The 27,340-nt window shown below is 43.0% G+C and overlaps 2 protein-coding genes across 3 annotated transcripts; one reads left to right on the top strand and one right to left on the bottom strand.

The window, feature by feature from the left end:
* Window positions 1-13,481: 13,481 nt before the first annotated feature.
* LOC133928443 (cullin-1-like) lies at window positions 13,482-19,944 on the top strand. 2 transcript variants are annotated; one of them, XM_062374775.1, is made up of 18 exons: window positions 13,483-13,774; window positions 13,871-13,970; window positions 15,325-15,510; window positions 15,600-15,647; window positions 15,728-15,931; window positions 16,024-16,101; window positions 16,260-16,349; window positions 16,434-16,514; window positions 16,611-16,673; window positions 16,999-17,034; window positions 17,111-17,197; window positions 17,285-17,434; window positions 17,515-17,570; window positions 17,693-17,975; window positions 18,123-18,266; window positions 18,358-18,576; window positions 18,677-18,844; window positions 19,455-19,944. In XM_062374775.1, exons 1-18 carry the CDS (start codon window positions 13,635-13,637, stop codon window positions 19,554-19,556), a joined length of 2,235 nt encoding a protein of 744 aa, XP_062230759.1. In that variant the 5' UTR covers window positions 13,483-13,634; the 3' UTR covers window positions 19,557-19,944. The 2 variants fall into 2 exon arrangements, with proteins under 2 accessions (XP_062230758.1, XP_062230759.1); XM_062374774.1 differs by having other exon boundaries at window positions 13,482-13,774; window positions 16,260-16,514.
* Window positions 19,945-25,938: 5,994 nt separating this feature from the next.
* On the bottom strand, window positions 25,939-27,340 carry LOC133928442 (1-aminocyclopropane-1-carboxylate oxidase-like). The gene is made up of 2 exons (XM_062374773.1): window positions 27,100-27,340; window positions 25,939-26,957 (listed from the first exon to the last, which is right to left on the bottom strand). Exons 1-2 carry the CDS (start codon window positions 27,199-27,201, stop codon window positions 26,130-26,132), a joined length of 930 nt encoding a protein of 309 aa, XP_062230757.1. The 5' UTR covers window positions 27,202-27,340; the 3' UTR covers window positions 25,939-26,129.

The following is a 27,340-nucleotide window of genomic DNA, read 5'->3' as shown; positions in this document are numbered from 1 at the left end:
CATAAACTTTTGAATCTGCCATGAGTGGAGGGCTCCACCAAAGGTGCCTATAACTCGTATGGAAGAGTGACGTTATAAATAATTTGATGGCAGAGCCACACAAAATGAACTAGAAGAGTATAGACGTGAGTTACTTACTACAAATATTCTTATTAGTATTAGTTTAAAATCATTATCAGTGATAAATTTTAAACCGATACAGGTTACAAAACACTAATAATCACATACTATCAGTGCTGGATATGGAACCGACACTAAAAATCACTATTAGTATCGACTTATTTTTACCAACCAGTATTGATAGGTATTTCCTGTCCTTTTCAAAATATAGCGGTTGCCGCTAAAACCGTGGCGTTTTCAAATTTTAGTTGTTGCCGGTAACAGTATACGGTATATATATAGACACGCACGTATAAATTTAATTTACGAGATGTCAAATTTTATCGCAGCATATATACACAAACATATATAAATTTCATTTTAAAATATCAAGTTCCGTCACAGTATATATACAACGCATACATATGAGATTTCATTACAACAATGAAAAATAGTTTAAGTTTTTTTGCTAATCGAAGATTTTAAACTCCGTTTTTTCTTGTTAGTGAAGGTAATGAGAGAGAACTAAATTCATGAACTCGCCGGTTGAACCCCCTTTTCACTACTTATTTTTTAAATAGGTAGTGATTCTCATTACTTATCTTTAATTTTTATTATTGAATCGTAATATAAAGTGTCGACTTTTTGCATGATTTTATGCATGCATGATAAGATTGACAGTTGTGGAGTTGAGATTTTGAGGAAATTTTGGAGTTGCTGCTACGCGGGATAGGTTGATTAATTTTTCGGTCTGCTGTAGTAATAAGTTGATGGCGAGTTTTACTTGTCCCCCTTCGAGCCTGTAATTTTGCCCCCATTTAATCACAATAGAAAGAATTGATTATTTTACCTATTGATTGTTTAGTTCTTTCATGCTTTGACTACAATGTTTATTAGGAACCATGTTTTTCTTCTTCGCAGGTAGGCCGAAGCTCAAAGTATAAACGTGGTCTAGTATTATATCTTATGGTAGCTTAGTTGATCTATGCATCCTTAGTTCAACGAGGATGGCACAGTAGTCATTTTCTAAGTAGTTTGTATTTTGTATTTTTAGTTTTTGTTTCGTGACAAAATTTTGAGTATATATTTTATTATGTTCAACGCCAACGTCTAGCTTGAATCTTATTTACTCATGTTTTTACAAGTGTTCAGTGTATGTTAGAATAAGGATGTAAACTTGGTTGTACGGTGGTGTATTGGTTGGTATTGTGAGGAACCGTTCAAACAGTATTCTAATTAATCATCAGAAGGATCATTATTTATAATCACAACATCAATGATTAACCAGAATATCATCTAAGTAGTCTCGATACGTGTTTTATGCCCAAGATCGAAATAAGCCTTTACAATATGTATATCACAATATAGCTTAACAAAAAGCGAGTATTTAAAGATTATATTACAAGTTCTTAAGCATGATCATTTATAGTAGTTTACAGGAAAAGAGAAACTATGCAACGGAAGATTAAAACCTTAAAACAATAAAAGGAGAGTAGAGCCATATACCCTTAGGCTCCACCCTAAAAGCTACACCTCACCAGAGTAGGATGCATTACTTTTGCCCACCACCTGCATCGACGGGCACGAAGTAGCCAAACACCATCTCACCCTCACCAGCAAGGTCTGAAAGAGCAGCATAAGTACGAAGATACTCGCAAGACTTAATCCATATAGTGCGCATATAAATAGTCTGACTCCAAAGATCATTGAGCTATTAGCAAGAGTAAGACCACATGGTTAAGAAAAATATATGCGGTAAGCAACTTGTACACCTACGTGTGAGCACGTAACTGATATACTAGTGTACCATGCAATCCACAACTTGAGCATGTATGTATAGGAACCATAGTATCTCATCAACAATATCCACCAACTATTTTTATCATACCATAACCTTATCCCACATTCGTAAACTCTACGACCAATGCAAGTGAACAGAAGCATGCTCATGACCGAGAGCGCGACAATTCAAATTGTTCTTATACCCTACAGGAGGTACAACTTTACCCACATGACTCGAGAACCATTCGTCTTGTGCTACTCGTGAAAGTACACATAAGGGGTACCACGAGCCACCACTTGCAATGCCCCTTGCACCGGAGTTACCACGAGTAACTCTCGGCCATGCTCCGGCTCACTGACACCTTATTTATCATTTTCTTTTTCTCTTACACGTCATAAAGCCTCAAGATAAGTGTCGGGATGGCATATGATAATCGGCGTATCTTACCATTAGATCAGCATGTGGTGAGTACGAAAAGTGCTAGAACCAATTGCACCGACGGACGGTGTCGGAGGATTAACTCCTGTTGCAGGGATCCCGAGAGACCCCTTTTTAGAGATTCGGTCGGAGGGATGATAATGAATAAGTTCGCCGGAGAAATGACTGAGAGTAAATGCAACGGCCGGTGGATGGGGATGATGAACTAGTGCAGAAAGAAGTAAATGCACCGAAAATTTTGACAGGTTCGGGCCGCACGGGGGCGTAATACCCTACTCCTGTATGGATGTAATAACTGTCATGAGGAAGTCCCTCAAAGATGTGCTGGTTACAAGAATATTGTGTCTAACTAAGAGCTTGAGGCTCCCTGTTCTTGGGCAGGGACTAGGATTCGGCTCTTGGTGCTTCTGTGTTCGATGCTTACGGTCTCTTCTTCGTTGATCCGGGGGGCCCCCCTTCCTTCTTGGGTGTGCCGACTCTTTTATGCACTCGCCGGCTGAGGCATGCCGCGAACGGGAAGGAGGGGGCACAAGTTCCAAGATGCCATGACTGGGAAAGGCGTCATCATTTCTTCTGGGTGAAGTGACCGGGGGTGGAAAACGCGGCGCACGCCCGGTCACCTATCACCATAAACGCCCTAGCAACGGACGCCGTAGAGAGGGCCCACCGGGCAGCCGCAGAGCAACCCGGCGTGCCCGCCCTGTCTTGTTCCTCTGCCACAGCAGGGTGACGGACGGAACGCCTTGATCCTGGCGATGTTATCCCGAGACACACCGGATGATACGGGATGGGACCCGTGCAATTAATGGCCCCACGCCTCTCTGCCAAAGCACGGCAGGGACTGACACTGCGGCGGGAGCAGTTGGGGATGTCAGACCGCGCACGCTCATTAAATGCGACCTCGGATCTCTGACTGATTGACACCTCATCGGCGGGCCCCTTGGGGGCCCTTCTGGGTCGTCGGGGCACCGAGTGCTCGGGGGCACTGTTCACCTCCCCGAGCACTCTCTCCCGAGAATGCCTACCCTTGCCCTTGGAGTACCGGGTGCTCGGGGGCACCGTTTACCTCCCCGAGCACTCTCTCTCGAGCACTCTCGCACGAACCTTCGGGGAACCGAGTGCTCGGGGGCTGCCACGTGCAACCCCGAGCACTCTCTCTTGAGCACCTTTGCACAGATCTTTCAGGGAGCCGAGAGCCCGGGGGCTGCCACGTGCAGCCCCGAGCACTCTCTCACGGGCACTTTCACACTGACCCCCTTGGGGAACCGGGCGCTCGGGGGCTGCCGCACGCAGCCCCCCGAGCACTCTCTCCCGGAGCTTAGCTCTTCTGATCGTCGGGGGACTAGGGTGCTCGGGGGTGACCGGGCACCTCCCCGAGCACTTTCTTCCCGGTACTTAGACTCTGCAGATCATCGGGGAACTGGGGTGCTCGGGGACCAGGGACTGTGGCCCCGAGCACCTTCTCCCGGAACTCGGACTTTCCTTACCCCGTAGGAGGGACCTCGCGGGATGGTGACACGTGGCGGACGGCTGGCCTGGCCTCGGGACTCAGGGACCCCCGGTTCCAGATACACCGAAAGACGGCCTTAAACGATGCAAATCGGTCTATGGCATACAGGCTCCTCTCTCGAACTACCCAAAGGACTCCTCCTGGGTAGAAGATACCCCTAATATCGCCCACATCTCGCCTCAATCTCATATCTCAACCATCATCTCAACCTCATCTTCGTATTTGTGAACAGTGATTAAGTCCTAGGCTCGCGAACAACAGCAGCACCGTCGCTCGGCTTCTACCGAAGACTTAAGCATTGCTAAGTATTTCGAATAATCCTTGAATAGACACCAACTATATCATCAAGGCTACAAGGATAAGAATTCATCAATAAATCAAGGTAGAGACAATGCATCAACATAGGTTCTATCCATATAAGCCCGACACTGGACTAAACACATGCAAACATACATAAAGTATAATTTATTAATTTAAACTCCATTCAATTTGAACAAAGGGTGTAGTATGCTTAGATGCTTGCCTTGCTGCTCCGAGGTCCGTCTGACGCTACCTACACAGAATTCGCAGAAGTGGTGTGCCTCGGTGTTATCCTCGATCACTCCCGCGTCACTTTCTGATTATTCGTTCACTAAAATAACGCATGCAATGATGAGCATTAATGATGTGCAGAGAAAGATGCTTCATAGTGTATGATAATCGCGGAGATGCAATGCATCTAGATATGAGTTTTAAAGCATCAAAACTTCTTAAACTTGGATTATTGTTAAGCATCTCATCATTTCCTGGATCATTTAAGCTTAGCACAAAGCTTAAACCTAATTAGAAAATTAACTATATTTAACATGAGTGTGAGTATCTTTAATGAACAAGGCATAATATAATGAGATTAACAAAATTGATTTCATCAATTTTGAAGTTATAATAATTAATTAAGAATTAATGAAGCTTTAAACACATTCCAATAACCAATGAAACTAAATTACATATTTCGTGGTTGCTAATATTTTTAGCATGTAGAGTATGATAATACAAGGCTAACAAAATTGGTTTCATCATTTTTAGAGCCATATTTTACTTCTTGTGCATCTTACAATCCTCAACCCAATTACTAGCTAAACAAATATTATACTTCACATTTTCTGGGATTTCCCGAATATTAAAGTGCATAAACCCTATTCTCACCGAGGGAACTTGGGCAGCAATGGCTTCATCGCGACACGGGGAGTCCGTTCGAGGCACTCACGGCCGATGAGCCCGACCGGAGCTAAAAACTCTCTGTATTTGGTACCTCATATGCCGAATATAGTGAACAGTGCTGAAACTCCATGTATTTGGCACTTCAGGTGCCGAATACAGCCTCTACCATGCGCCGGGCTCGCGAGAAGCTATGAAGCTACAGAAGAAGCAAAGAAGTAAAAAAAGTGCATGTTTTTTATTTAACTCACGATTTTTTGAGTACAAAAATAGTCCAAAAAAACTAAACATTTTTATGAGTAAACTAAAGATTACTAGCAACCCATTTTAATTAGTTTGATCCAAAAAGCCTGAACCAATATTTAATTAAAATTCTCCAAATAAGTAAACTTTTATAAATTCTAGCAATATTTAATACCTCAAATAAATTCTAAAAAATCTATAAAAAATCATTAATATTCTTCTCATGTGATGTACTAATTTATAAAAATGTTTCCAACCATATATTATTTGGTGAAAAAGTGAGTTCCCTTGTAATGCTCCATTTATATGCATTTTTATCATTTCAAGTGATATTCTCTTTTTAATTCATTTTGAATAAAAATAATTCAACATGAAATGATAAAAATGCTTTGTCCTCACATGTTTGTTTTTAGCACAAGGCCATCATTTGACAGGCAAAGATGGAAAAATAGACAATATACGTTGGTGTATTTGTCAAAATAGACAACATACCGGTGTATTTACAAATTTAGCACTCGTATTTATTACCTCAAATTTTGAAAAAACCTGGAATAGATCGGGTTACAAAAGATACTCCCTACTTAGTGCACCTGGGATATTTGCCCTTCCTCAAAGAATCGGGGCCCGAAGCCTTAGCGCGACAGGCCCTCTCCTGTTTCCTTTCCCTCTCATACTTGTGAGCTTCAGTCGCGGTGAGCTCCTCTGCTGCCTTCCTCATGCACCCCTCCTCCTGACGCTTAAGCCGTAGTTCCTTCTATTGTGCTCATACTCCCGCCGTTCGTACGCTTCCCTCCTCCACTAACCGCATGCTCATTTGGACCTACTTCTTCTGGTCATCACTTTCTCCATATCCAGCCATTCTATGAAGTCACAGAAAGGTGGAGACTAGACAAATGAAAGAAGATGAGAAATTAGTAAGCCAGTGCATGAAATCATATGAAAAGTGCCACATGAGTGATGTATGTCGCTATACTGATGGTTACTTATACGGTCCATGTCAAGATTTGTTGTACTGGTAGTTGGCACGTGTGAGGAAGCATAGACTATATGTGTAGAAGATGTCCTGGGACTCGCGAAGCCTACAAGGATCGTCACAGAAGCACATCGACAGTTTGACCCCCTGGTGGATGAAAATCCCCCAATATTTCTTGGGTGGGTTTGGTGGAGTTGAGAAAGACATTGCAGTCGAAAGAGCTGAGAAAGAACTGGTCTATTCATGGATGAGGGTGGTGTTATTTATGGTGGCTGAGGGCTGGTGCATGGACTGAGTGCATGGGTTTGGCTGGGGGCTGTAGCATAAGATTCCCTGTGAAAACTGAAAAAGTTGTGGCATTGATGCTTTGCATAGATTCCCTATGAAAGTTGTTGCTTGGTGTGGTCATTTCATTCTGCAAAAGTTCAGCATGAGTTATTGTTGCCTCTGCATGGAGTCATGGATTCCTATGAAAGCTGAGTCGTGTAGTCACTTCGTATATATTGCATGACTCACGACAAAGGTATTATCATTTCATAGTTAAAGCTACATCGTGTGGTCACTTCTTGTCTAAAGATTGACTCACGACAGAGGTATTGTCATTTCATGGTTAAAGCTGAGTCGTGGTGTCACTTCGTGTCTAAAGGGTGTCTCACGATAGAGGTGTTGTCATTTAATGCTTAAAGCTCTGTCGTGTGATCACTTTATGTCTAAAGCTGATTCAAGACAGAGATGTTGTGCTGATGTCCTCTTATCGCTAATGTTCGTCCCTGAAGGTTGAAAAATTATTGTAGTTGTCTGTGACTGCATGATTTTCGAGGCCCATTTGCTCGGAGAATAGATTTTTAGTGGGTGTGAAAGTAACATCTACCACTTTGATCTTAATCCAAAGTCAAATGCTGTTTTAATCATTCATCCTAAAGTAAGCAATCATTGTGTGTTGAATGGTTCATACAATCACATGGTTCATGCTAGAGCTGCAATTAATGTTAGTCCTCAGGGTGCTGGTGATACAACCCCAGTCTATGCTAGTCCCCAAGGTGCTCATGCTACAACATTAGTTATAAGAGGACACTAGCATGAGCATCGGTGTGTCTAAAGCCTGCATCAGGACAGATGTGTTGTCATTTTATAGTTAAAGCTAAGGTATGTGGTCACTTCTTGTCTAAAGATTCATTTACGACAAAGGTGTTGTCATTTCATACTTAAAGCTATGTCGTGTGGTCACTTCGTGTGTACAGTGTGATTCACGACAGAGATGTTGTGCTGTCAGCATGGGTGCTATCATGCTGCACGTCCAACACATGCAGAAGGCCCTTGTTGCGGTCAGAGATGATGCAAACTCGTTCCCTGTTGTCCACGACACGTGTCTCAACAAAGTGAGGAACCGCATCCAGTTATCATTGTTCTCACTCTCAACCATTGCAAAGGCAAGAGGAATTATCTCATTATTTGCATCTACTGTCATCGCTGTCATAAGGGTACCATGGTACTTGCCACTTAGAAATATGACATCGACGCATAGAACCGGCCTGCAATGTCTGAAAGCTTCGATGCATTGTCCTAAGGACCAGAATAACATAATAAGGTATCAGTCAATGGTGTTGTATGACCCATCCTCTAGCTTGATCGGCTCATCCGCCATCGCCCACTGAGTCTCTGGATTCGTCATGACAATCTTCTACAGTAGCCTCGGAGCATAGTTGTACGACTTATCGAAACTTCCAAATAACATCTTCAACGCCTTCTGCTTCGCTCGTCACGCAGTGTGGTAATTGATCAGCATACCCATCTTAGTCTGCACCTCCTCCATAATGGATTTTGGAGGCAAACAAATGTTCGTGCCAACAACTGTGATGAGGAGTTGGGCTATGAACCTCGCATCAATGGTGTCGCTCACATTCCTAATAGCATCTTCATTGCATGTATATGGGGTGTGTCTACTGATCACAAAATAGTTCTTATATTTCGACTTATGTGCTCGTACGAAGTAAGAATAAATTGGGTGCTTGATACACCTGACCTCATACTCTGTAGGGTTAGACCGGGCGTACTTATGGTCCCTTCTTGTCATTACAGTATAGTTGCTAATAAAATGGACGATATCCCCTCTGTTACGAAACTGTTGCCCGACCTAGATGTCCCTATTCTGGTATCCCTAATTAGATAAGGTGTTATACTCAACGACAACACAATCTAGCAAACTAGCATCATGAAAGTACTGGATCGCCAGCACCGAGTCATCATCGTCAGCATCTTCTTCATCCCCACTACCACCGACTTCATCATACATGCATCCTGCATCTACATCGGAAGAGACCACTCTAGCTCCCTCCCTACCAGAACTGCCCTCCCCTATATGCCCTTCATCCTCTTCATGCATCACCTGCTGGCCTGATCCTTCCACGGTAGTCACTGTATCACCATATCAAAATTCTCCTCCAATGCTTTGTATGAGTACAAAACCCATGCATTGTTTTTTCTTATCTCGAACAACGTATAGACAATGCCCAAGCTGTTTGGAACAACCCGTGGCCGCACACCCTCTAGGACAACAGTATGAGATTGCTGATTTACACGCAAAAGACTCATAACATGTGATTTCAGGTCATCTAGGTCATTAGATACCTCAATCAAACTCTTTATGTGCAGGCAGTTCTGAATTGTTATGAGCCTCCCGTGTAAAACTACGGGACGTTCTCCATAATAAATATGAAAAATCATACCGTATCTGCTAAATAAATGTACATCTAATAAAATTACTACTTAGATGTTTGCACGATACACATGCTAAATATTTAAGTAATTAACAATGCTAATTAAACTATCATTATTGAATAAAAAATGAAATAATTAATATTCAATATTGAATTAAAATATTATTTGAACTAACATGAAAGTTATATTGAGCAAATATTTAATCTCATTATAAATTAACACTGCACTATTAACCTATTCATAGATTTCTTTGTGCTGAGTGAGCTAAGGGAAGTAATCGAGTCTACAGTGAGTACAAAACACTAAAGACATTCATCTATTTTACATCATAGCTACTTCTTTTATTTAACCAAGACTAGGAGTTTATGTGTGCATCACTATTTCAATGGATTGCATTAAAAAACTAATTAAACCGAGGCACACCACTATTAATTAAAAAAAATCAATTTGACAATTTATCGGTGCATTGTGATTTGAATCGAATCTTTCTGTCCAATCAATTTTTTTGACTAATCAAATTCGCACTAATTACTATTATACAATCTACTAATCTAAGCAAATAATTACTATTACACAACATCACGCTAATTACAATTATACAAATTCACGCTAATTACTATTACACTAACTAAGCAAATAATCATATTCATATAATCAAACTAGACAAATAATTGAACAAATATAATTAAACAGATTAAATACTCTACTTACTCTAATTACTATTATTGCTGTAAGTACTAATTAAAAATATAATTTAAGTACTTATTGTATATCGCGTTGCTGCTCCTCCTCGGCTCAGATTGATTCTCCTCTCCTCGCGCTGCTGCTATTCCTCACCTCGCGATGCTTCTCCTTTCCTTTCCACGTGCTGCGCTACTGCTTCTCCTCTCCTCTCCTCATTTACTCGTGCTTCTGCTCTTCTCTCGCGTGGGGCTTGTGCATACGCTGATGCTACTCCTCACAAGCACACTCTCAATTTATAGCAAAAAATGGCAGCACGAGATCACTACTTACTGGGACAACAGAGACATGAAGTGACGACGAGACGACTCAACGTAAAATGGCAGCGCGAGGATCACTAATTAATGGGGATAACAGAGACATGAAGTGACGGTGAGACGACTCAACGTGACCACGTGACGAAAACAGAGACACGATATGACCGCGCAGCAGACCACGCCGTGCCGAATACAACACTATGCTCCGTATTTAGCACCTGAGGTGCCGAATACGACACTGTTGCCCATATTCGACACATCAGGTGTTGAATATGGCCTGGGCTCACCGTTCCAAGGTTTTTTTTTTAAAATTGAGGTACCTAATAGGAGTGCTAGATTTATAAATACACCGATATATTACCTCTTTTAATAAATACGGTGCCATATGTTGTCTATTTTTTTAATTTTTATCGAGGACCTTAGCATGTGTGAATAATGCACATGTAATTCAATACCTGTTTTTGGTTGGTTAACCTAAGAAGATGATGCTTGATAGGGTCATAGGCAATATCAGCCAACCAAAGCAACAAAGGAGCCACGCATACAATGCAAGCGCTATTACTTGAATTTTTCCGCTTCCTCATTGGTACCAAGTCCATAGCCATGCAAGTTATTACCACATGAATTTTACGGGATTATATGTTTTACTTGACAATCCTACAAAACTAATCCGTTTCACACATGCCTTCTCTTACCACTTGTTAGATATAACCATAGCACCATTACACTTAGTATTTTGCAGCGCATAATGTCACTTCTATATTTCACACACTTAAAATCAGTTCTTTATATAATTTTTTGCGGGGACACATCACTTGTCTGGATAACTAAGCATGACGCTTGGGTCACAAAAGTCACATTTTGGGCTAAGTGTAATCAAACTATGTTTTTTACCATGTTTGAGCTTCAATATCGATATTATTTGCATTCTTTTCAAATATATTGGAATCATTTTTTACCCTTTTTAGAGGAAAATGTTGGAAAAATAGCACTTTCAGATTTAATTTAATTCAATTTCTAATATAACACGAAAAAGAATCGATACAGATAATGAATATCAACTAGGTTTTGACTAACTCTAACGAGTCTCGACTAGATTCAACTATCACTCGAGTAGGGCTCGACTAGCTTCAACGAGTCTCGACTAGATAGTAATATATGTATCTGATGGCAACGTGTGATGCAAAGGCCACGTGATGTCGAAGCAGTAGACGATGACAAAGATGATTAAATAGTCAAAGTGAATCACCATGATGTAGAGGAAATAGATAATGAGCAGTCACGAAGAGCGCTTCCTAAAAATTTTATTCACCCCCTCTCGATGCAGGATTCCAAGAGCGACGCTCTCATTCGTCAGTGCCCACCAGCATAACAGGATGAAATAGATTATGTGCGACGACACAATAGAGGGAAATTGGTAAAACACTAATTGCATATATTTCTTTGTGGTGATGGCTAACATATATATATATATATATATATATATATAGAGGGAGGATTGCGCGGTTGAGACGCGTCACGATCGGAAGGTCTCTTAACGACACGATTTCTATATACTTATCTCTTTACCCACACAATAAAAAAGAATAAAATTATAAAATGAAGCCACACCTGGATCCGATTTTAACGGACCATTCAAGCAGGTGCCTTGCTCCGCCATGACGAGGCGAGCACGCGCATGTGTTCTCCTATTCCTCTCATCCACACGAAAATACTCCATCTCTATATAGTTAGGCCTTTAAAATTTATTTGAAATTACATAAATATAAGGGATTTTTGTCTTTGAGACACTGATAAAGTATGGTTTGGTCCATACCACACCGCACTCTACGTTTTTGTCTTAGCCGCACCGTGAATACGTGGTTTTGTCTGTAGGACACTGCTTCGATTAAGATAAGCATTTTCAGTTGACAAAGTGAGAGAGTAGTTTCAAAATGACACAAATGCCCTTGGTCCCACCGCTTTGACTAGTGGGGCCCACACGTCAGTGGGTGGACAAAGGGATAAGGCTAGCTAGCTTGTGCGGGCGTGAGGCATTCAGAGAGAGGGAGAGAGACCGGAGGGGAGAGTGACTGGGGAGAAGCGGCCGGGTGAGAGAAGGGAGTCGGTGGACATGACAGTAACCGGGAGAGATGGCCGGGAGGCGGTGGCCGGTGGTGCAAGAGGGACATAGCTGAGGCGAAAAAGAGGAGGTGGGCAGCGGTCGCGAATAGACTGAGGAGCAAGGAGGCCGGAGGAGGAGGGAGACGGCTGGGAGGAGATGGCCAGCGGGGGGCTTGCTCACTGGCGGCGGAGAGAGGAACACTAGAGGAGGCAGTTAGGAGGTGCGCGTGAGCGGGAAAGGCCAAGCTGACGGAGAAAGGAGATGACCAGAGGGAAAGGGAGCCAATAGTGGCGCGCAGTGGAGAAACGGCAGCCTGGTGGTGTGGACTGGCTGAGCGTGGTCGAGCGGCGCGACGACGGGGTGGCGGCTCGAGGTGCGAAGGAGTGGGCGGTGGCTCGGGCCAGCTGTGGCGCGCGCGGGTGGCGCGAGGGCGGCTTGGTGGCGTGGAATGTAGAGCGTGACGGCGACGGCGGCCGGGACTACTATCGTCTACCAAGCTCACCCAGCGCTGCTGTCGTCCGCCGACCTCTAAGCTCTCTGCTACCGTGCGAAGGAAGGCCTCGACGCCGGGGCACGTTCAAGGGAGAGAGGAGCCGGTGTGGGGAGAGAGCCGAGCGGCATGGTGGAGGGAAGCAGAGTGCAGTGGGGAGATGGCTGGAGAGGAAGGAGGTTGCCGGCCGAGCTTCTCGACAAGAGAAGGCCGGCGACGGCCGCAAGTGGTAGGGCGGCAACAGGAGCACGACGCGACCACTTGGAGCGACAGCTAGCAGGGTGTCGACGACGCGCAACACAGTGGCCAGCAGAGTCTTCGGCCGGCGATGGCGGCAACATGGCTCCACCCTTCATCCGTGGTGGCAACTTTCTCATCAGCGGCAACGAGATACCTCGCTTGGGTAGCAGGCTTGACAGCCACAGGGCGTCGGCGCCCACGAGGGCGGCGGCCAGCAGCACGCGCGCGATCCGGTCATGCTCCTCCTCTACAGATCTCCCTCGACGATGATGGTGGCGAGGCTTTAATCGGCGGTGGTGGCGAGATCCCAATCGAGCAGACTAAGGAAGATGCTGACAGGTGGGATCCGCTTAGTAATGAAACAATGAGGAGAAGGGCAACAAAGTCTTTTCACTCATACTGATTATTTTATTCATCACGGTGTTCTAGAGACTAAGTCACATTTTTAAAAAATTGACGAGTATGATGTGCTAGAGAGAAAAACACATATTATCAATATCCCACTGACAAAAATCCCTAAATATAATGAACCAAACTCATATATTTTAACCGAAAATCTTTATTTACTGCAGAGAGATCATGCCCGCTCATCATCTGGGCCGTCCACCTTCCGATCGGACGACGGCCAGGAACCACGCGCGCCGACGGAAGCTTCCCAGGAACCACGCGCACCTAGGCCAACGAGGCCACAGGCGCAGCGCAGCGGCTCATCTCCTTCCTCTCTCTCTCTCTCGCCTCGCTCGGACGAGACCGAAGCCAAAAAGCGAACCAGCAAACCCCACGCGGCGGCGCTAGGGTTTGCGCCCCCCCGGCGTCACCGGCGCGGGCACCGGAGGCAGCGATGGCGGGGCAGGAGCGGAGGACGATCGATCTGGAGGAGGGATGGGCGTTCATGCAGAAAGGCATCACCAAGCTAAAGAACATCCTCGAGGGCAAGCCCGAGCCGCAGTTCAGCTCCGAGGACTACATGATGCTCTACACGTACGTCTCCCTCTCCGCTCCTCCGCCTCCCGTAGGGTTTCGCCTCGATCCGCTTCGATCCGGTTCTGATCTAGGGTTTCGGTCGCCTTTTCGCAGGACGATATATAACATGTGCACGCAGAAGCCGCCGCACGACTACTCGCAGCAGCTCTACGACAAGTACCGCGAGTCGTTCGAGGAGTACATCACCTCCATGGTGAGCCGCCGGTTGATTGCATCCGTTCATGTGAATGTCTGTGTGGGACGTAGTTGATTTTGTTTTTGCTGTTGCTATTCGGTATTAGGGTTAGGTTTCCTAGTGTGATAGATCACATCGACTCAGGCATGTGTTTCAGTTTTGGTCGATTAGCATTTGGACCGTTGCTAGGTTGTGAGGAGAAGGGGGTTGGTGTATTTGGGGATGTTCTCCGTTTCTTTTTGGTCGTTTTGTGCTACGTGATAGATTACTTGACAATGTGTAGATGATAAGTTTTATTGATTGCGTGTTTTTCATGGAGTAGTTCTTGTTGTTATGCTAAACAGCCCATAATTTCAATTGATTCTTAAGTGAATATACACGGATTTGAGTGTTCCATAGGTGGATTACATTGCTCTTTGTTTTCTGCTCGGTTATTTTTTTGTACCAAAGCTGCTGTACAGGTAAATGCCAGACTAGAAGTAGGATACCGGGAACCCCCACTAGGAATCTCTTACTGGGTGATGCCATTGGGATATTTCCTCCAGGAGTGCTGTGTCCATAATTTATGCTTTCTGTGGGAGCTTGTATCTTCTGTTTTGGGCAAATTAAGGTTAGAGAGCATACATTTCACAACTGGAGAGGATTTCACTCACTAGATAGGCCTTTTTTGGGTAGAAATGAGAACCCTGGCAGTTTGATTGTTTTCGAGGTAACCAGAATCTTGCTATGCTTGAATATGTGGAAGTGGTAGCCATTGCTCCCCTCCATTCTTTTGTACCTCACTTACTCACTACAGGATAGTTAGTTGAACTATTTGTTCTAACTATATGCATCTTGATTTCATGAAACATTTGGTCTAGTTATTCTGGTTTTCTCCAAGGTTGATTTGTTGAGTAACTTGACCAATTAACAATTCTAACTATTCGCGGCTTATTTGTTATAGTTAAATATTATCATGTACATAAGAGTGTTGCAAGCTTGCATCGTCTTTTCAGTGGACTAAATTAAATGAGTATAACTATTTTACGGTAGGAAGCTAAATATTGGCTGGAATAATCGAGTGTGCATGTCATCATTTTTAAAGGATAAAGGTGTTTTTCTGCACCATAGTAAATTGCTTGTTTGATGATGCATATTTGATTTATGAAAGGAACCCATACTCTTATAGAAGTTCATTGACCTCACTTTAGCTATAAGTGGTTGCATGAATGGAGACTGAATCTATGGTGATGCCTGATTTAGAATGACATTTTATTCTAATCGTATTATATCATTGCATGCGCTATGTCATTGCTATCCTCTTCATTTTAACTGTACGTTGAGTCGTTCACTTTTTGGGAGGAGTTTTATCACTTAATTTAATTTCGTGCAGGTATTACCTTCATTAAGAGAGAAGCATGATGAGTTTATGTTGAGGGAGCTAGTGCAAAGGTGGTCAAACCATAAAGTCATGGTTCGGTGGCTCTCACGCTTCTTCCATTATCTTGATCGGTACTTCATCTCACGGAGGTCACTTACCCCACTTAAAGAAGTTGGACTTACCTGCTTCCGGGAGTTGGTAAACAACTTCTCTCTTGATTTCCAGCTTCTGTTCTGTGCGTGCTTTTTCAACATCCATATCCTAATTAGTTTAATTCATGATAATAGATATATCAAGAGATCAAAGGACAAGTAAAAGATGCAGTTATTGCTTTGGTAAGTCTTTGCATCCCTATATGAGGTCACATACGATGGTTGGTCTTATAACATTTTGTTGCATGCATTCTTTTCAACAGATAGACAAAGAGCGTGAGGGTGAACAGATTGACAGGGCTTTGTTGAAGAATGTCCTGGATATATTTGTTGAAATCGGGTTGGGTCAAATGGATTGTTATGAAAATGACTTCGAAGATTTCTTGCTTAAGGATACTACAGAATACTACTCTGTCAAGGCTCAAAGCTGGATTCTTGAGGACTCTTGTCCGGATTATATGATTAAGGTACCCTTGAGAAGATCTCTATCTGCTTATATCTGTTTTTCTTCATGGCAATATTGTTTATTTGTTTTGATGGGTGATGCCTCTTTCATTAGGCTGAGGAGTGTTTGAAGCGAGAGAAGGAGCGAGTTGGTCACTATTTGCATATTAGCAGTGAACAGAAATTATTGGAGGTCTGTCGAAAGTTTGCTCAGTTCCATTGTACATTTTGATTAACATTTTCTTCAAGTATTTCATAGTTTTGCATTCAGAATGTTGCAATGTAGATTGAATGATGTTTAACATATTTCCTTGTATGGCCTTTACATTATTTTACTTCTGTTTTTCACAGAAAGTGCAAAATGAATTGCTTGCCCAATATGCAACTCCACTGTTGGAGAAGGAGCATTCGGGGTGTTTTGCTTTGCTTCGTGATGACAAGGTTTGTTGGAAACATGATAAGGTTTTGCTTTGCTCCATTCATGAATGCATCAACAATATTGACTACATTTCTCTATTGCTACAGGTTGAGGATCTTTCTAGGATGTACAGGCTCTTCTCCAAAATTAGCCGTGGTCTGGAACCTATTTCTAATATGTTTAAAACGGTATTGATTTTCTTGCAGAGTGTCTCATTCTCTCTGAACTCATTCTATTCCTTGGAACTGTTTGCACGTTCTGATTGAATTACTTTTTCTCCGCAGCATGTCACGAATGAGGGTACGGCCTTGGTCAAGCAAGCAGAAGATTCTGCTAGTAATAAGAAGGTGCATTATTTCTTCAGCACTTGCATTATTTGTGTTCCATTTAAGTTATGGATTAGAATTGCAATTTATGTAAACAAGTTTAAATTTGTGGTGCAACATCATGTTGTTTCAAACAACTCATATTAAAGTTTGGAACTGTATACAGCTGAACACTGAAGCTAGGTTGCTAAGTGGCTCTTCTTTCTCAGTTCTATTATTTCTGCGCATTGTCATTTTGTATACTTGACATTCTGCCACCTAATTTTTTGATTTATGTGCTATTTGATTATTTTTCTGATTTGTTTTTTCCTGAATAAATATTCTACAATTCTTTTTTTTTGTACAGCCAGAGAAGAAGGATATGGTTGGTATGCAAGAACAGGTGTGTATCTTAATTGCATGGTGCTTTTATTGTGCGCAATGTTATAATGTTACCTTACATTTATTCTTGCTTTTAGGTTTTTGTGTGGAAAATCATCGAACTGCATGACAAGTATGTAGCATACGTGACAGAATGTTTCCAGGGCCATACACTCTTCCATAAGGTCTGGTAATTGATATGCCCACATTTCATTTTGCTGTTATCATAAACTTAAAGATGATGCCTCATTCTCAGATATCTGTCACTACAGGCACTTAAAGAAGCCTTTGAGGTCTTCTGTAACAAGGGTGTCTCTGGCAGTTCAAGTGCTGAATTGCTCGCTACCTTCTGTGATAACATTCTGAAGAAAGGCTGCAGTGAAAAGCTCAGTGATGAAGCCATTGAAGATGCCCTTGAGAAGGTACATCTTGTCTTTTTCTTTTGCTGCTTTTATTAAATTATGAATGTGAACTTTTACATGTGCTATTGACTATTTTTCAGGTGGTAAGATTGCTTGCATACATCAGTGATAAAGACCTCTTTGCTGAGTTCTACAGGTTAGTGCTTGATATTGTACTTGGTATTTCCAATGCTCTTGGCTATCGTATTTAAGGAATTAAATATTTTTGCCCCTGTGGAATTGTTATTCATGTTTTGTCTTGTGTGAGCTATCTTCCAGGAAGAAACTTGCAAGAAGATTGCTTTTCGACAAAAGTGCTAATGATGAACATGAGAGAAGCATCCTGACAAAGCTCAAGCAACAGTGTGGGGGGCAATTTACTTCAAAAATGGAGGGCATGGTTACTGACCTTACCGTTGCAAGAGATCATCAAACTAAGTTTGAAGAGTTTGTAGCTGCACATCCGGAGTTGAATCCTGGGATAGACTTGGCTGTCACTGTTTTGACAACAGGATTCTGGCCTAGCTACAAAACTTTTGACATAAACCTTCCTGCTGAGATGGTAAATTTTCACCTTGAGGTTCTACAAGAGATTCACTACATTCTGATTTTGGAACATATTAGCTCATATTTGTGTTCTTTTCCATGCAAAATTTTCGCTATGTTCTTATTTGAACTGAACATTTATATATTTCTCAATATTTTTCAGGTTAAATGTGTAGAGGTTTTCAAGGAGTTTTACCAAACAAGAACAAAGCACAGGAAACTTACCTGGATATATTCCTTGGGAACCTGTAATATCAATGCAAAGTTTGAGGCCAAACCTATTGAGCTTATTGTTACGACATATCAGGTAATTTTAGATCATCACTGTGAAGTATCAACAGTAGTAGTATACTAACCTGTCTGATGCCTTTTTTTTTCCATGCCTCTCCTTTTGACAGGCTGCATTGCTACTGCTATTCAATGGGTCTGACAGGCTTAGTTATTCTGAGATTGTAACACAACTAAACCTTTCAGATGATGATGTAGTGCGTTTGCTCCATTCACTCTCTTGTGCGAAGTACAAGATTCTTAACAAAGAACCAGCTAACAGATCTATTTTGCCCAATGATGTTTTTGAGTTCAATTCAAAATTCACTGACAGGATGCGAAGAATTAAGGTATTTCCATTTTTTTAATGTTCTTTTATTGCTGGACTTGATAACCAGAGCTTACCATCTGTGTTACCAATGCAATCATCGCATTTTTCATCCTGTCCAGATACCTCTACCTCCCGTTGATGAGAAGAAAAAGGTTGTCGAAGACGTTGACAAGGACAGAAGGTATGCAATTGATGCATCAATCGTGCGCATTATGAAGAGCCGCAAAGTTATGGGTCATCAACAGCTAGTTGCGGAATGTGTCGAGCAGCTCAGCCGGATGTTCAAGGTACCTCCAGCTCGTCTCCCATATGAAAAATTCTTCATACTTAGCTTAATCCTTCGTACATTTCACATGCGGAGACTTCTTGTTTCTGTGATCACCTGCTATGGTTATTTAATCCTTGCAATTGTTATGTGTTATTAATTTCACTTGCAAGGTTTTGTTTACGGAACTTTGCCTGATACCTGTTGAAATGAGTAGTAGCCATTTACCCTTTTGGATTGAAGTTGCTTCTTACCATGTTGAGGTAGCTGTTACATATGAATGTCACATGTCCCAGACCCCTGCCTAGTAACACTGAATCGGCATAGCTAGCAGTTGTTGTGTTAATAATTTCAGTTGCAATTTTTTGTTCACGTTACCTTGGCTATGACCCCTGCCTAGTAAAACTGAATCGACATAGCTAGCGGTTGTTGTGTTAATAATTTCAGTTGCATTTTTTGTTCACTTTTCCTTGATGTTGCATTCGAAGTAGTCAATTGATCCCAGACCCCCTACCTAGCACACTCAATCAACATAGCTAGCTATTCATTGATGGCTTTAAAACTGAGATCTCATATTTTGGTGTTGCTACTAGCATCTGTCCATTTCCTTATTGGGTTTGTGTATGCTGCAGCCTGATTTTAAAGCCATTAAGAAGAGAATTGAGGATCTCATCACGAGGGACTACTTGGAGCGCGACAAGGACAACGCGAATATGTACAAATACCTGGCTTGATTGGTCGTCGTTGCCAAGTCAAAACAGCTTCGAGACTTGCGTACTACTACCATGGGGTGGCAGCTACTGCAATGTAATGGTGCTTCAACAACTTTTGCCATGCCATGATTTGCAGGGCCTTTTGGGGCTATCCATGCGTGCTGTTGCATATCCTTCCGGACACAGCATGGGCTGGACTCATTTTGTACATTCGTCGTCAAATAGTAGAATCGTTGCCTACATTAGGGATATGCTACGAGGATAGCGGAGTCACTCTGTAACTGCTGTTCGCGCCGTATCATGGCATGCTTTAATCATATATTAAGCACTCGCAAGTTGACTTGGATGATTGATACTTTGAAATGTTGTGGTCTATGAAATAGTGGTAACTGGGGTATTGTGCTGTTTATGGCCTAATCTTTTGATGACCTTGAGTATATTCGTTTCAATTCGGATGAAACTCATGGTCATGGTAAATTGGAGAACCATAGGTTTGGGTCTGGATGAACGTTTTTTGGTTTTAGCTATACATAATTTGGTTTCTGGGCTACCTGGTAGCTAGCCACTTGGTGGCATAGGACGGCGTGCTCTGGAAGGGACTGCCGCCGTGGCGCCAGTGTGTGCAAAGGTGAGATAACTAGAGGCTGTATTGCTGTAAGATCATCTCTAACCGATTTTTGTTAAGGTTTAGAATCTCTAACCGATTTTTGTTAAGGTTTAGAATCTCTTTGTGAAGGGATTTTTGTTTTTTTAGTGTTTTAATGTTTTCTCTTTATGATTTTTGTTACGAAGTTATTTATAAGATTATTCTCTTTAAGATGAGATTTTCTTTTTTTTTTCACGAATCTATTCGAAGGGAAACTGTTGAAGATAAGAAAAAAAATAAAAGGAATAGAAATGAGGAGGAGAATCAGGAAAGGAATGGAATAAAGAGAATACGGTTAGAAACGGTGTAATGGGACAGCAACTGGCCTGAGGCCGTGGGCGTAGGTCGTCTGTGCAGGCGCAGCACGGTTGCTGACATTTTGGCATGGTCGGGCGGGCGACGTTCACAACGTTGTTTTGGACGGTGTGTGACCGTTGAGATTTGCCCCTAGCTATGACTCGTGAGTTCAGTGGTGCATCTTCTTTACCGAAGTGTAGCTTGCGAAACGGTGGTGGATAAATCTGAATCCTCACCGACTACACCATATCAGCCAAACTGAAAATGAAGAGTGAGGGTGTATGCTGGACTATCACCTCGGTGTATGGCCCTCAAGATGAAACAAGAGCTTTTCTAGAAGAGCTAAAAGATCTCAAACCTGTCTCTCTTGATTCGTGGCTAATAATTAGAGATTTCAATCTCATATATCAATCAGCTGATAAAAGCATGACACGTCTTAATAGGAGGCTCATGTCTGAATTTAGGAGCGCTTTGGATGAGCTGGAATTAAAAGAGCTTGACCTCCTTGGTAGAAAGTACTCATGGGCTAGTCAGCATGAAGAACACACAAGGATCGACAGGGTCTTTTGCACAATTGACTGGGATATTCTTTTCCCCAACTGCCAGATGCATGCTCTTTCTTCAGAGGCATCAGATCACTCCCCTCTCTTTCTTGGAGATATGCAATTCAAACCGACCAGTATATTCCGGTTTCAGATTTTCTGGACAAAGCTTGAGGGTTTTTCTCAGGTGGTCTCGGAGGCTTGGAATAAGCAAATTCATGAGCAAGACGCAATACGCCGATTACACATCAAGCTATCCCGGGCTGCCAAAGCTCTTAAGAAATGGAGCAGGTAAAAAATCAGGGATTTAAGACTCACTACGTGAAAAAAGCTACAGGTTATAATCATAATAGTTAACGGATACCATATCCGTCACCCTGAACGCGTCACTAATAACTAGTCATAAGTGACATGTAAGGACTCATCACCAATGAGATCATAACTTGATCTGTCACTTATTAATATCATAAGTGACATGTCATAGTTCCCGTCACTTATTAAGGTTATAAGTGACGGGTCACAGTTGTGATCCCTCACTTATGACTAACGAACGATTTTCCTATTTTTGATACGAAAAAAATAAAAAAAATCTTTTTCACCCGAGTCATCTCAATACAGAGTCATCACCACTCGCCACGTGTCACAGACGATTTTTCACACTGTTTAATACTTTGTGTTCCAACTGAATCGAACCCGTGACCTAGCCTCACGCGTGTAGCGCTCTTACCACGTCACCCTCGCGTGTGTTCTGAAGGAAACCGAAGATGTTATCCTTTTAACGTTTTTGCCGAAGACCATTGGTGAAAGGTCACTGTTAGGACCAGTCACTAATAATATCATATATAGTGGTAGAGGATGCTTCTTATTTAAGAGATAAGTTTAATAAAGAGTCTATACCGGATGGAACATGGAAGAGAGGTGCCCAATGGGCCCAGACCTAACCACGCACGGCTCAACTCAGCCTCTCTGGGCCTCCGGCTTCACAAGGCAAAGGCAACACCTACCACCAAGTCACCATGGAAAGACCTGATGTCCGAACAGTGCCAACACCATGAGCTAGCAAAAGTGGAATCCTTGCCCCATCATATGAACAGGTAGGGCTATCAATGAGCCGAGCTCCAGCAAACTTGGCATAGCAACCTCCAGTTAGATAGAAACTCGAGCCGAGCTTGAGCGAGCATGAGTTGCCAACTGAGCCTAGAGATAAGCTAGAGCTTGGCTCAACTAAAGCTCGGCATGGCTCGAGCTCGACTCGAGTAGAGTCGTTAATAGATAAAATTTATAAAGTTTCTTCTCTATTTCTAATCAAGCGTATAAATTGTTAATAAATTTTCTTTTCCATTTCCAATCAAATATATAAATTGTTGAATTATTAAATAGGATAAGAGACTCGTAAGCTTCGAGCCAGACTAAAATCTATCTCGAATTGAGCTTTTAATGAGTCAAGTTTGAGTAGCTTATGAACCTCGAGCTCTTTAGACAGCCCAACGAATAGGTGGATATTTCCTGTCCTTCAACCAGGAGTCCAGGAGGGTTTTCAACGGGATGCAATAGCTTCAGAACGACGAACGAGACAGCTTAAAAATTCACGAAACATCTCGGCTCAACGACCTTGTGCGAGCGTGACAACCATGCAACTATTTGTGAACCTTAAATTACCGAAGTTGCTGATAGCACGTACGTGTCCAATGACGAATCCAGGAAATGAGACAGTTATCCTCGGTTGAAAGAGAACTCAAGAATAAATTATGTTTACGTTGCCTTGGACAGGCTACCATGGAGAAAACAAGATTGCGCTAAAGAGCACGACAACTCTCCATACGGGAGGGCGATGCTAACACCAAGCTCTTCCACCTCAAAGCAATCGGGAGAAGAAAAAAGAATTACATTAAGCAGCTGAGTACACCATCTGGTTTGGCCTTTTCACATGAAGAAAAGGCCCAAGAACTTCATAAGCACTTTTCTAAACACATGGGAAGGAAAGTGTATAGGGAACTTTCACTAAATTGGGCGGCATTGGATGTTCATGCATCAGACATCTCTCATTTGGAATTGCCTTTTGATGAGCAGGAAATTAGGGACACCATTTTGGACATGCCATCCGAAAAGGCGTTGGTCCGGATGGTTTTATAGGTCTTTTCTTCAAGCTATGTTGGGACATTGCCAAAGATGATATGGTGGCGGCCATACATCAAATATATAATCTCAGAGGTGATCATCTTCATCTGATCAATACCGCAAACATTTTCCTTCTACCAACGAAACTAGATGCGTCGCATGTTAAAGACTACAAGCCAATTAGTCTAATAAACATCATAGCTAAAATTTTCACGAAATTGCTAGCAAATAGGCTAGCCCCTCATCTCAATGATTTGGTTTCAGTGAATCAAAGTGCTTTTATAAAGAAGAGGTGCATTCAAGATAATTTTATGTACACTTGGAATTTGGTGAAGAGTTTACATAGGAAGAAAGAACCAGCCTTGTTTCTCAAACTAGATATTGCAAAGGTTTTTGACACAGTGAGTTGGGAATATCTTCTAGAGCTTCTGCAGAATCTGGGATTCAGTCAACGATGGCGTGATTGGATGGCATTGCTCTTCTCTACTTCTAGCTCCCGTGTCTTGTTGAATGGCACGCCGGGTGATCGCTTCTTCCACAAGAGGGGCATTCGACAACGTGATCCGTTCTTGCCAATGCTTTTCATCCTAGCAATTGACCCTCTGCAAAAATTATTTGTATCGGCCTTGGCTAGAGGTTTGCTTAAACCAATCCACAATAGAGTAGCTCGGTTGCAGATCTCACTTTATGCCGATGATGCTGCTATTTTCATTGCACCAAATAAAGAAGACATGATGGCTGCTAAATGCATTCTAGAGACCTTTGGAAAGACCTCGGGCTTAGTTACAAACCTGGAGAAATTTGAGATATATCCCATAAGTTGCAATGGCCTCAATATAGAGGAAATTTAGCAAATATTCCCAGTGATTGAGAAAGGTCCTGGTCTAGAAAGGCAAGCTTCTCACAAGAACTGGATGGTTGACACTCACCGATTCGGTTCTATCATCACAACCCATCTACCATCTCTCGTCTTTTAGCTAAATAAGTGGGCTACAAAAGGCATAGATCGAATAAGACGGGTTTTTTTTGTGGAAGGAAGCATAACAAGTGAAGGGAGGACATTGTTTAGTAAATTAGAAAAGGGTATGCCGCCCCAAGAAGCTTGGTGGGCTCAAGTCAAAAAAATTGACAGCATTTGGGAGAGCACTACGGTTAAGATGGTTGTGGTTTGAATGGCAACAACCGGAAAGACCTTGGCTTGGAGTTACTATTCCTTATGATGAAACCAATCGACAACTATTTGCGGCCTCTACTGTTGTCACCATCGGCAATGGTAGCAAAGAAAAATTATAGGATTCAAGATGATTGCAGGGTCAGGCTCCAAAGGATGTAGCTCCCAATCTCTTTATCATCGCTACAAAGAAGAACCGAATAGTGGAGCATGACTTGTAGAACAATAATTGGATCCACTCGGGGAGAGGCATCACGACATCCGTGCAGCTACATGAGTTCATCAATCTCTGGGTGAAAATCCAAGGTGTTGTTCTGCAGCTAGACACCCCAGATACTATTGTTTGGAAATGGACAACAGATGGTGCTTATAGCGTGAAATATGCATATCTCGTACAATTTCACAGTTCATTTTGCACATTCAAAGCTAATCAAATTTGGAAGGCTAAGGTGGAGAACAAATGTAAGTTTTTTTTTTGGTTGTTGATTCAAAAAAAGCTAAACACGTCAGACAATCTAGCACAAAAGAATTGGACACATAATAACTTATGCCCACTTTGTGATCAAACAAAGAATCAACTTTACACCTTGGATTGCAATGCGTTTTCTGAAAAGAGGTTTGAGATCATGTCACTTGTTGGTCATAGAGACACAAATTCAGAGCGATGCTCCTGCATGACCATGCCTTGGTTGCAGCATGGTGGGAAGAGACGATAGCGTCGATCCCCTAGAATGAACGGAAAGTGGCCAATTTAGTCTTTATCTATACTTGCTGGAACATCTGGAAAGAAAGAAACATGCGATTTTTTTTAGAACAAAAGCTTGTAGCTAGCTTAGGTTTCTTCTCTGATAATAGATGAGGTCATGGCAAAACTGGAAGCAGAGAGGGCGCCAAACCTCTAAGCCTTCTACGATATTGTATCTATATGTCATTCCTTCGGTGTTAATTTTTTTTATTTGTAGCCATCCTTAGTTGTTCTCGTTTTAGCCGTTGCTCCCTATCGTTTTCACTGGCAGTTATTCTGTTATTGTAAAAATTTTGTTTCTTCTTTAATGAATGGCAGCGCTCTTGCCACTGTTTCAAAAAGAATCTGAATCAATCGTAGGCAGACGTTGACAAAGGTTTCTGTGGACGATGGATTGTCGTAGGGGAAAAAAATTATAGGCAAAAAATTCTGAATATAGAAAGATACGGAGGGAAAAAATTCTAAAAAAAGAGGCTGTCAGAAGTGAGCGGTGAGTTTACCAGCTCACGCGTACGAATTAGGAGCATCAGTCACCGTCGCCACATGGAGTGATTTGGATGCGCACAAATGGTGGTCCATGTAAAGTTGACAGGGATAGATGACATGGCACTCACTTAGGAGCTAGAACAATATCCTACACTCGAAAAGTAATTTTGCCCGGTGACGAAAAAAATGCCTCAAAGCCGGAATACAATAGGAGCACGACACTACTTCTCTCTTCACGTGTGAATCTCTAAGGCTGATGGATGGTAGCGGATGTAAGAGGACAAACCCCAATTTTTTGATAGGACCAAAGGTTGCATTTTATTGGATTTGAAGAGTAATGGTACAACTCTTGCAATCTGTATCACATTAAGTACATGAAAAAACCCAAGAGTTGGATGTGCATGTGCTTAATTCTATCCTATACCAAATACTTCAACAAATTTGTTACTAACACAATAATAGCACCATACCATACCGCTATAACACATTGAAACAATTCAAATAATAACCCACATTAAACTTTTTTCTTAAGGTTATTAAATCCAACCAATAAATAAATAATTAGTTTTAATCTCCTTAATAATTTGCTTTAAGCCGCCGCAGACGAGTTTGGCGCCTTGACGGCTTCGAACCTTGGCTCCTTCGCCTGAAACTTCTGCTTGGCGTACACGTCCATGTAATCGCCGAACAAGTACTTCGGGTACGCCTCGCCGCCGGCCACCGCCGGCGAGATGGTGGCCTCGACCGCCGGGTTGTAGAACGACGCGATGGAGCGGCGGTTGCCATCGCGCATGGGCAGGACGCGGTGCCACGCGCTGCGGTACCGGCCGTTGCTGAGCACCTCCACCTGGTCGCCGGTGTTGACCACGATGGCTCCGGCGAGCGGCTGCACGTCGGTCCACTCTCCGTCCTTGAGCACCTGCAGGCCGCCGACCTGGTCGTCCTGGAACAGCAGGATGACGCCTCCGGCGTCCGTGTGCGCGCGCAGGCCCGTGATGAGGTCCGGGCGCGGGCACGGCGGGTAGTGGCTGACCTTCGTGCCAAAAAAGGGCTCGTGGCGCCCGTCGCCGGAGAAGGCGCCCTTGATGGTGCCCTTCCCCAGGCCGAGGTTCTCGTCCATGGCCTCCATGACCCGCTCGGCGAGCTTCCTGAGCTCGGCGCGGTACTCGCGCATGGTCTCCTTGAACTCTGGTGGGTTGGACGGCCACTGGCTGCGGTCGTGGATGAAGAAGATGTCCTCCCAGTCCATGTCGTCCACCGGCGCCACCGCCTCGCCGCGCCGCTCCGCCTCCACGAGTGCGTCCAGCGTGCGCACCGGCTCCGACGCCTTGAACCCCGCCTCCCGGAGGCGGTAGCACTCGGAGCACACCTTCTTCACGCGCTCAAGAAGCTCCAACGGGATGCCATGGTTCACCAGCTGCGGTCAATTAATCAACAGCAACAACACAACACAAATCAGTCAGGCTTAATCCAACAGCAATGCAATACATTCCATGCTCATCGCCGTTACAATTTCCATGAACTTGACATGGCATCCATGTATCATGTTTAATTTGTACCTGAAAGAATCCCCACTCTTCGCATCCGTTTGCGATCTGCGCCATCGTCGCCGCCCTCTCGGCGCCATCGAGCTTGGAGAAGTCGATCACCGGAACCACCATGGTTAATTGTGTGTGTCAGGGGAAGACGAGTAGATTGTGAAGTGTTGTATGCAGTAGCAGTAGTAGGCTTTTGAGGTTTTGCAGCTGATCAATGGCTTGGGATGGAGAGGCCATGGATGGACTCATATATATAGTGCAC

The sequence above is a fragment of the Phragmites australis genome, chromosome 9, assembly GCF_958298935.1.
Source record: "Phragmites australis chromosome 9, lpPhrAust1.1, whole genome shotgun sequence".
Lineage (NCBI taxonomy): Eukaryota > Viridiplantae > Streptophyta > Magnoliopsida > Poales > Poaceae > Phragmites > Phragmites australis.
This window is presented reverse-complemented; position numbering and strand designations above follow the sequence as displayed.